General features: G+C 36.8%; 1 protein-coding gene across 5 annotated transcripts in view; it reads right to left on the bottom strand.

The window, feature by feature from the left end:
• Positions 1-1,414: 1,414 nt before the first annotated feature.
• Positions 1,415-9,900, bottom strand: part of ATP13A5 (ATPase 13A5) — a 103,738-nt gene continuing 95,252 nt past the window's right edge. For 4 of the 5 annotated variants that reach the window (XM_073231903.1, XM_073231905.1, XM_073231906.1 and 1 more), the window contains 3 exons: positions 6,245-6,333; positions 3,918-3,998; positions 1,415-2,405 (listed from right to left, as the gene is read on the bottom strand). In XM_073231903.1, the coding sequence (XP_073088004.1) occupies positions 2,145-2,405; positions 3,918-3,998; positions 6,245-6,333 (431 nt within the window). In that variant the 3' untranslated portion in view covers positions 1,415-2,144. The remainder of the gene's footprint in view (positions 2,406-3,917; positions 3,999-6,244; positions 6,334-9,900) is intronic. The other variant, XR_012129289.1, reaches the window with a different exon arrangement.

Genomic DNA, 9,900 nt, shown 5'->3' with positions numbered 1-9,900 from the left:
GCAAATGGGAGAGTGAAACTGGGGACAGAGTGGACTTCTTCAGGACCCTCACGTCAAACCTTTCTAGAGAACTCTGGACATCTCTACTCCAGAAGATAGTCCTAGCTATGCTGGATAATGTCACAGATGTACTTCTAAATTCATGGGTTCATTTCTCGCATAGGTGGTGTTCAAAGCTCCAGTTTTCTCACCTTTAGAAATCAGCTCACAATTAGTCATCAGTTTTCCCGTAAAAATAGCCATTCTTGACAATGGACAGTTTGAGACTGTCCAGTTTGTTTTTTCTATAGGTGATCATTGGATGTGAGGCCATGTTCATTGTACTTTTTATCAAACAGTTTTTTTCCCAAGGCTATTAAACCTTTCTCTGAGTTTATTTTTAGCAAGGTCAAGTGTAGTGTTCAACTTTAGTAGGTCCCCCTCCCCCCAAAAAAGGCATGTGAAATAAAGATCATCACTTATCAGATACCAAATAGGTTGTTGGAAAAACTGGGTGGGAGAGGGTGTACATTTATTGAATAAAGATTTTTACAAAAATCTTCTGCTATCTAAATGTCCTAGTGTATCAATTGAAACCTCTCATCCTAAAGGTCAAATTACTAAATACAGATATGTCAGCTCAAGGAACCTGAGCTGCCTTATTTTTTAGGTTGGCGTACATTTGTTAATTGTAAGCTAAAAATCTTTTTTACCTTTTGATCTTTTATTGGTCTCCATTAAATTAGACACATTTTAAACTACACAAGAGCTGTGTACCCAAAGAGAAGGCTAAAAACAAATAAAATGTAAATATAAACTGTATATAAGAACTTTCATGCTGCTGGTTTGTGTAACAAAGTATATAATACTATTTACAGCAACAAATTACTGAAATGTTGAAAACACTTCTTCAGTACTCAAGATTTGAAGATTGTAAAGACATTGAATTCATATATCACAGTATGGCACATAATTGGCACTTATGGATTGGGAATTGTTAACTAACTGCTTATGATCCATAAAGTATCTGTTAAATTGGCAAAATTATTGTTACAAGGAAAGCCTTGTAGGTAATTTGTCCACTAGGAATAAATGTCCTCTCAAGGTCACAGTGAGGTTAATATATATTAAAGGCAATAGTGTGCAGAATATACTCATATAGGATGTAAAATGTACCCTTTCTTATGATCCTTAATGCACATCTAATAATTGATTTGGATCATGAAAAGATGAAATGGAACTCAAGATTGTTTAGTAGGCTGATAATTGTCATGCTGTAGATACAAGCATTGTTAATCCCTTCTCTACGATTGTTAAAATGAGCAATGCTGAATGTGGGCCAACTTTTCGAGTTAAAACTTGAGGTTTTCATCTGTCAGTACTAAATAGAAAATGAAGGTGCCAAGCTTCTTTAAATGAAAAGTACATTTTAACATTATAACCTTTGTGATTTCCTCTTGACCTTCTAGCTCCCTGGCCCCAAAACAAAATGCTTTGGGAGATGGAGTTTGCTTAGAAGCATCTCCTGTGTGCACGCCAAGATTATATGCAATTAACAGACACCTCTACCATTCTCCACTCTCACACTTGCTAGAGTTGAGTTGAATTTTCTGAAGTAAGTATCAATTATTACTTCCCAATTAAAACAACAGAAAATAAACAAAAAGGAGAGGTTTGTGACCTTGGAAAAGGTATGTACATAAATGTTCTTCACAAGTAAATAAAAGGTTATTTAAATGTGACAATTTATTGAGAGGTTTTTTTCCCCCAAATTCTCTTATTTCTGTAAATGAAAATAAAAATATATTGGTGAAACTTTCAAAGATTAAACTCAATTTTCATTTCTTCTATTGATGTTCATGCCATTAATTTCACTACCATGAAGTTGTGCATTTTAACCAGATAATGTTGCAATGTGAATAAAGTTTATCAAAAAAAAAGTAAGAGAACCCAGGAAATGCATTTTTTTCCCCTTCAGTGATAGAAAAGACAGTGAAAATAAGCATCTTAAGGTCATTTGTTGCAAGGTTCAATGCACTGAAAAATGTGCTCGAATCCTCAGACGGCAAGAGGAAAGGTCAGGGTAGTTGGTCACCCCCTCTCCACAGTGTGTGAGTTACTGGGAAGAAGGGGATGCTGTTAAGCATATAGGATGGCAAGGCTGATTATAATATAGTCCAGAAATGCTGTTCTGTGGTTTGCCCTCCCAATTCACATTTTTCTTTTGGAATCTGTTCAGGGCTCTCATAGCCTTGGTTGATGTAGAATCCATTTTTGCCATCACCTGAATAATCTGTCCTGTTTGTGGGAGGCCAGGTGGAATCTTCTGCCAGTTTTCTCTGCCAGTTCCTATACTGATTTTTAGAATAGAATCCAAGTTGTTTTTTGATCAATAGCCAGAGCTTTCGATTTTGAAGAATGGCATCCTGGAAAATCAGGTGGAAAAACAATCAAACCATCATCTACCTCCCCCTGCAGGTTGCTCACTGCCGCGCTCCGTCCCCCCAGGCCTTCCTCGGAGATGGGCTTACTCCAGCTGCTTCCTCGCAACTTTGCCCTGGCATCCCGGCTGTCTAGGAGCTCCCTAGGTTCTTTGCCTTAAGAAGCAAGAGCTTGCTTATGTTCATAGAAATCTGCAGAAAGCTTACAGCCTTTTATTTCCACTGGATTTCCTAGTTAAATCCTGGCTGGTGATTCACTTAGAATTATTTTACTGCCAGACTGAAATGATAACAAAATAATGTACTGTCAAAGTCATGAACAGAAAAAAAAAAAAATCGCTGTTGACACATGCCACATAGCAGATGCCAGATAAGGGTTTGTTGAATGAATAGATGAACTCAAGAAATAAGATGGGTTTTGCTTTCCATTTTTTGAGTTCTCTTTTTTTTTCTATGTTCACATGCACACACAAGTTTTATACTTTTATAATAATAGAATTGGCCAAATTTTGCATTATATTTTTGTTAGACTTCATCAAATACAGTTTGTAGCTGCAGTCTTCTTAACGTTTTTGGTGATTGTATAACATTTCTTCAAATTGCTGTATAACTTAATATTTAATAACATTTAATAAAAATAAAATGTTTAATAAAATAAAAATATTAACTTAATATTTATTTAAACTAATAGCATCTCTACTTTGGCACTTGAGTTGAATCTAATATTTTACCACTGAAGATAATACTATGATGAATACCTTCATTCAGGTAAGCTTTTTTTCTCCTTTTGGGTTATTTGAAAAAACATGTAGTCTCAAAAATGGAATTCCTTAGAGAATATGGGAATTTTTATGCTTATTGTATACAAGGAGATATTTGTGTTTGTATGTATTTAAGTAGGTTGATCCCTTTTCCCAAGGAACTTACAGTACACAAATCTTTTACTTTTTAAACTGTCACTTAAAAAATTGAGTACTCAAGCTTCCAATGAGTAGGTAAAGTCATTTAGTGACACTGAGTAGAAGAAAAATACTATAGGGGAAGACCTTCAAGGGTGAGAACTGACTAGAATGAGCAATGGCTTCCCTTCTCTCTTAATTAAGGACACCCTCCTCAAGACAGTTCTTCACTCTAAAAGGTCTTACTGAATTTTAGAGCTGGAAGGACACCTGGTCTGGTCTCTACTAGATTATTGAGAATACTAGAAAAGTACAATACAGTGACTTCATGTGAGGCAAAGTAAGAGTTAATTTGATGTTTTCTTTCTATGCTACAGAACTGAGAGCATTTGTATGCAGCCTTCAAAGAATTTTAAATCATTCTCCAAGGAATTTCTACCAAAGAGAACATGTACAGCTTATACAAACTCTTAATAACTATCACTTTGGAGGACAAAAGTGATTTTGTTCATCTAAAAAAATGAGCATCTGTTGAGAATGAGACCCCCTTATTTATCTCCCCAGAAAAGTAAAAAGAGCCATACAGAAATTACTTTACCTCTACAAAGAAGGCCACACAGAACTGGATGAGGGCTGCCACCAAAATTGAAACCCTCCATGATGTTATGGTTGGGATGAACTGTTAAAAAAGAAATACCACCTTTATATTTTGCATACCTTACCCTCTGAAAAAAGCACATACTATTAAGTTTACATAATTGTAATCACTCTCTGAGCTTGGAGAGTATGCATAACTGTCTCCACACATGAGAAGGCCAGTACCTTGCCCAAGGATTCATAGCCAATAAATAAATGGCAGAGCCAGGACTCAAATGAGAACTGACCACCCCTTGGCCTGTGCTCCTTCCACTGCCTGACAACAGACATTGAACAAATGTGCCCGAAGTTGCAGACATGAGGCACAGCACTTTGCAGCCTGTGTGTCTCTCTTCATTTTTATCTTTCCAAATAAAGTGTACAAGATTTAATCATTCATCTAATAATATTGTTACTTCTAATTCTCCCAAAGAGAAATCTACTTTGAGTTCATTCTTTCAGTAAAATTGACATATGAGTAAAACATAAGGGGGACAGAGGTTCCAGTTTATTTTAACTGGAACTGGTAAACTTTTTCTGAACAAATGTTCACAACCCTAAATCTAGTGGCTTGATGAAAGTTGAATCCATTCACCTTTTACATCTCCTTTTACAGATTAAAGGGTACATACTGACACCCAAATACACTTAGTTAATTGTTGTGAGTGCAACTGCATCCCATCCCATGGCTGCATCCACAGGAACTCACCCGGCTCCCGAGGGTAGCCTATGGATGACCGGGTAGGGGACTGAGCTGCCTTTAGACTAAAACCACAGACCCTCCAGGGTGTCCTGTGTCTACACCCTATTCTGATAATGGGTTATTTCAAAGTAACACTTTTTTTCTCCCAAGTGGAGACAGCCTTTCTCAGGGTTGTGAAACCCAGCACACCAGGTGCATGGTCAGAGAAGGCTGTGTGATGCGGCAGTGGGGCAGATTATAGTGGAGGACCTGGCCCTTTGCCTCCCTGCTGCCCTGATCTGGGAAGTCTCTTCTCCGTCCCTTGGCCTGGAAGGCACTTGTCACAAGCTTTGGAATTATTGCTTATGTGACGGCCTTCCCTCCTAGCTGCTGAACCACTTGAGAACAGTGAGCACGTCTTCCTCCTGTTTGTAACTCCAGGGCCAAGCACACTCTGGGAGCTTCATAATATTTCATAAGTGATTGAGTGGCTTAGGTTTCTATTGCATAACTGCTTATCTCTTCACAGCTCTCTGCTCTTACACCCTTCCTGCCATCATCTAATTAATCTGTCTTAAATTCCCTACTGAAAAAGCTGCTCAGATACCTTCCATGACTTCTGTTGCCCTCTACCTAAGAGTCCAGACCTCCCTGGCTGCCTCCATCCACCCGCGCCTCCCTCACACTCCACAGCATGCTGCCTTGGTCTTAGGCAATCCTCCAGGTGTTCTGTGAATAAGACTTGCTTTTGTTTTTCATCTCTGCCACCCCACATTCTTGTGCATTTTCAAGACAAAAGAGATGCTTTCAGGCCTCACTGCTTGTGCTTGAGCAATTCTCTGCCTTGGGAATATCCCTCCCTCCTCTGTAGCCAAATCTAGTTTATCCTTCTGGACCCGGGTCAAGTTACACCTCCCCTGTGAAACCCGCGTGCTGGCCACAGGCCCGGCGAGCACCCCTCTTTCCTGCGCTCCTCCTGTTTCCCACCGCGCCTTCTTCAAGCCCTGATGCCATCATTTCGCTTGAGTATGGCTCATGCACGCACAGAACCATAGATTGGAAGTAAGGAGTCAATCCTTCTCTTTCGTACTTTTCTCTAACAATGCTAGGTCCAAGAATGGGTTTAATAGCCTCTTACAAATTTAATTTTAACACTGAATTAAATGATCACCAAAAGAAAACTTTCTACATTTAATGTCTGACAGACAGAACATGATTGGCCTGTAAGTCTACTTTTTCTTACTCTTCACAACTGCATCATAGAAAGTTTCTACAATGCGTTTAAAAAACTAAATTTGAAGAATTATTTATTGTATTAATATGTTAATTTCATGGTATTAGATAACATGGCAGAAGCAAGTATCCAAGCATAACATTTCAGGTGTGAACAGGAAAAATGTACCCAATTGATAACACTATTAATTTGGAAACAGAGGCTAGCATAGGTGAGATCCAGATATGTTATCTGCTCTTCTAGTAAATGAGAATAGCCTCATAATATTCAGTGGTAGGAGAGAATATGGTAATAACTGACCTGCAAATTATATGCAAATATGGCCCCATTGCACATGTGAGTCACATGAGACATGCACATGAATGCCACTTACCTCCATCCCATGGTATATATCTTGAAAGTCAGAAAACAGAATGAAAATGGTGAGGCCCAAGGCAGATATGAGCAGAAATGAGAATATATCTGAAGAAACACCAAGAATTATTTTTAGATGTTAAAGGAATGTTTCATATAATCTGGCACACTTTGCAGAATCAATTATCACTGTTGGGCAAATAACGGAAACATCTTCAGATGTTTTGATATATCCTCATATGTTTTAAAATATGTTCTAATGCTTACTAGACAAAGGTGATATCTTAAACTCTTTCCTTGAATGGCTGGCTGTAGAAAGCTCCTAATCAAATGTATTATAGTAAACTCCATAAAGGAGTTATCCACCTGAGGAATCCTGGGGGCCTGGACACCCTGCAGTGACCAGCCCTTGTAAATGGCCACCAGAGAGGGCCTGATGCCTTATCACCAGGTCTGAATTGTGCATAAATGGATTAACAGTCAGTCCCTTGGCAGCACTTCGTGCTTCTTCATTGCTTGGAGAATAAAGTCAGAGGATCTTTAACTGACATTCAAGGGCTTCCACAATCTGGTTCCCATCAGCCTTTCTAAACTGATCTCTGATTGTTCTTCTTTATGTGCACAGGAGCCTTTGGTCACATCTTGTGTAGACGATTTTCTTTCTGTATTGGCAAGTTCCGATTTTTCTTAAGAAGCCCAGGTAAAATACCACTTCCTCTTTAAAGGCTCCCCAGTTCTCCTTACACAGTTTTATTTCAGATGGTGTAGATCAGGCTCTGCTATACATGATCTTCATTTAAGTAATAACTAGACTGTAACCACTTGAAAGCACCTTTGTATCTGCTTCTCTGGGACTCTGAATTGCAAGAGTTAAGAGAGGAACTAGCAGCATCTGAGGCTTCTTTCTCTCCCACCTGTCCAAGCTGCTTGCTTTGGGAGCTAAACTCTCTGGAGTGAAACTATGCTAACATCACTGTTCGTATCCCTCCAACCTCATCCACTCCTGTGTCCATCAGACTGTCAGGCGCTTTGTAGATGGTGCCTTACAGATGCTTTGTGGTAAGATTAGCATCTTCAGGCCAAAATGATACTATTTCATTGGTGTATAAATGATTCTAATAATCATCAAATTTTGTAAACGAACAAAGTAGGTTTCTTCTTATGTTCTCTGTACCTCATTTATTAGAATGTTTTTAGTCTATCAGTCCTCAACTCTGTATAGGTCTATACCGACCAGAAATTGGCAGCTTTATAGCAGGCCGTATTTTTGGAAGCCACCAGACCTCTATTTCCACCCTTGCATGCCTACACCCACCCTTCCACACCTACACCCACCCTTCCATTTATCAAGCCTCAATTAAATATACAACCAGATGTAGCACCTCCCAATAGAATACTCAGGCTTGCTTGGGAGGGATGTGAAGCAGAAAGAAGAAAAGCGAGAGGCTGCATTTTCCAAAATAAAGCAATCTGAGCAGCTTGGTAAGAAGAAGACCTCAGGAAATGTTGTGTGGATTTTTCAGTTATTTCATTGTTTCCAGGTCCCAGGGACCAGATTCTGGGAAGAAGAAGATGCCCTAAATGTCTATCCAAATGAAAGTATGGTTATTTGCAAGCACCAGGCTGAGCACTGTGCACATACCCTCAGACCAATGGTCTGAAAAGCAAGCCAGACTAGTGCATAAATGAGCAGAGCAAAATCATAAGGCCCTCCTCTTAATTTAGTTTGATTGGAAAATGCAGTGAAGAACTGAAGTGAGTGTTGCCTTCCTTGGCTAGTTGCTATCGATGAGGGAACTTGGAAGAATGATGCTCTGTTTGCACAGGTGATTTGGAAGACAAGTCCTGGAGCAGCTGTTCTAAAGATCTTTTCAGATAAGCAAAGTGTTAGTGAAGAGAGCTTGTGAATGATTGCTAAAACTGGTTTAATATAGTAAACGTACATTTCCAAATTAGGAATAGTAATGAGACCTACTTTTCTAATATCTATGACTTATTTAGAAAATCAGAGATCAGAGTTTCTGCCATGTGATATACAAAACTGTAGTAAATTCCTCAAAGCAGAAATTTTATTGCTAGTGTCTTTGATGATGACAATAAAACTAGAAATCTAGAAATTATTAATCAAATTTAAGTGAAAAATCTCTCCAAATATACCAATTAAAAATAAAATTAAAAAAAATCTGTTGGGGCAAAAGGAAATCAAGCTCATTTGTAAGCTATTGAGAAGAAGAGTAGTAGGAGAATGAAAACAAAACCTCTTCTCACTTGAAAATTAAGAATCACTATTCTGAAAATTAGTGGGTCAAAGAGGAAATTAAGTCACAATTAGAGACATATGAAAATGTAGAGTGTAATTCAAACTACAGTTATTGGTCTTGAGTGCTTTTTCTAATTTCACAAGAATAAAAGAAAATACATAAATTATAAAATCAATTAAACATTAAAATTTTTTTCAAAGAGTAAGACAAGAGAAAAAGAATGGAAAAGCAAAAATGAACAAATTAGAAAATAAAAAGCATACAGAATTATTAAATGTAAAGAGCTAGTTCTTTAAAGAAAACAAGGAAGAATACATTTCTGGTGAAAATAAGCATACAGAAAAATAATTAGGGTGAGAAGAAGATAAAAGAATCATAGAAGGCATTAAAAATTATTTTAAAATACCACCCCAAATCCTATGCTAAGGCTTGATAACCTCAAAGAAGTGAAATTTTATGGGCAAAAAAATAATTATTTTAAAAAACAGTTTAAAAATTGGAGAAACTAAATCCATTCTTAAAAAAATAATTCTTTCAAAGGAAGAATTTGGAATCAGATGATGTTACTGGGTATTTGTAAATTGTCATGGAAAGACTACTTATAGCTAAAAAACATTTTTCAGAGGAAAGAAAAACAAGCTTTCAAGTCTGAAACTCAAACATAACAAAATGCTACATAAAAAACAGGAGCAATTTAAAAAAACATAAATTCAATTCAATAAAAGTATAATCCACAAAAAATACAAATCTACCAAGTACACAAATAAGTAAGGTTTGCTGAAGAATATGAAGATGATTTAATAATGAGTTTATTAAAATAGTATGTTCTATTGAGAGGTCAAAGGAGAAAAAAAAGTAGGTGATGGGAAGGCATTTGATGATATACATTGCCAATTCTTGACATATTCTTGATTTACTGGAAAAAGGAGTATTTTTTTACATAATGTAACCTACTTTGAACCAATTTTCAAAATCATATTAACAAGTGAAAACTGCTAGAAGTATTTTTATTAAAGAGTAGAACTCTCTGCTGTTACTACAATTATTTAACATTGTCCTGGAGATCCTAAGACAGAAAATACAAATAAATATTTTAACTATTGGAAAGGAAGAATGAGCATTATTACTTGCAGATGATAATAATCATCTTTCTAGAACACTCAAGAATCAAGGGTTAAGAGTAAAGTTCAGAAAGGGTTCTGAATAAAAAATAAATGTAAATACTATAAGTTTATTAATATAATATATTCTTTTGATAGATCAAAGGAGAAAAAAAAGTAGGTGATAGGAAGGCATTTGATGAAATACATCACCCATTCTTGACATACTGTTGATTTACTGGAAATCACATGTATTAGTGATAACCAGTTAGGAAATACAATGGGAAAAAAAACATTCACAATATAAAAAATAT

Source organism: Manis javanica, chromosome 3 (assembly GCF_040802235.1).
Source record: "Manis javanica isolate MJ-LG chromosome 3, MJ_LKY, whole genome shotgun sequence".
Lineage (NCBI taxonomy): Eukaryota > Metazoa > Chordata > Mammalia > Pholidota > Manidae > Manis > Manis javanica.
Note: the sequence above shows the minus strand (reverse complement) of the source record. Positions and strands in the feature narration are given on the sequence as shown.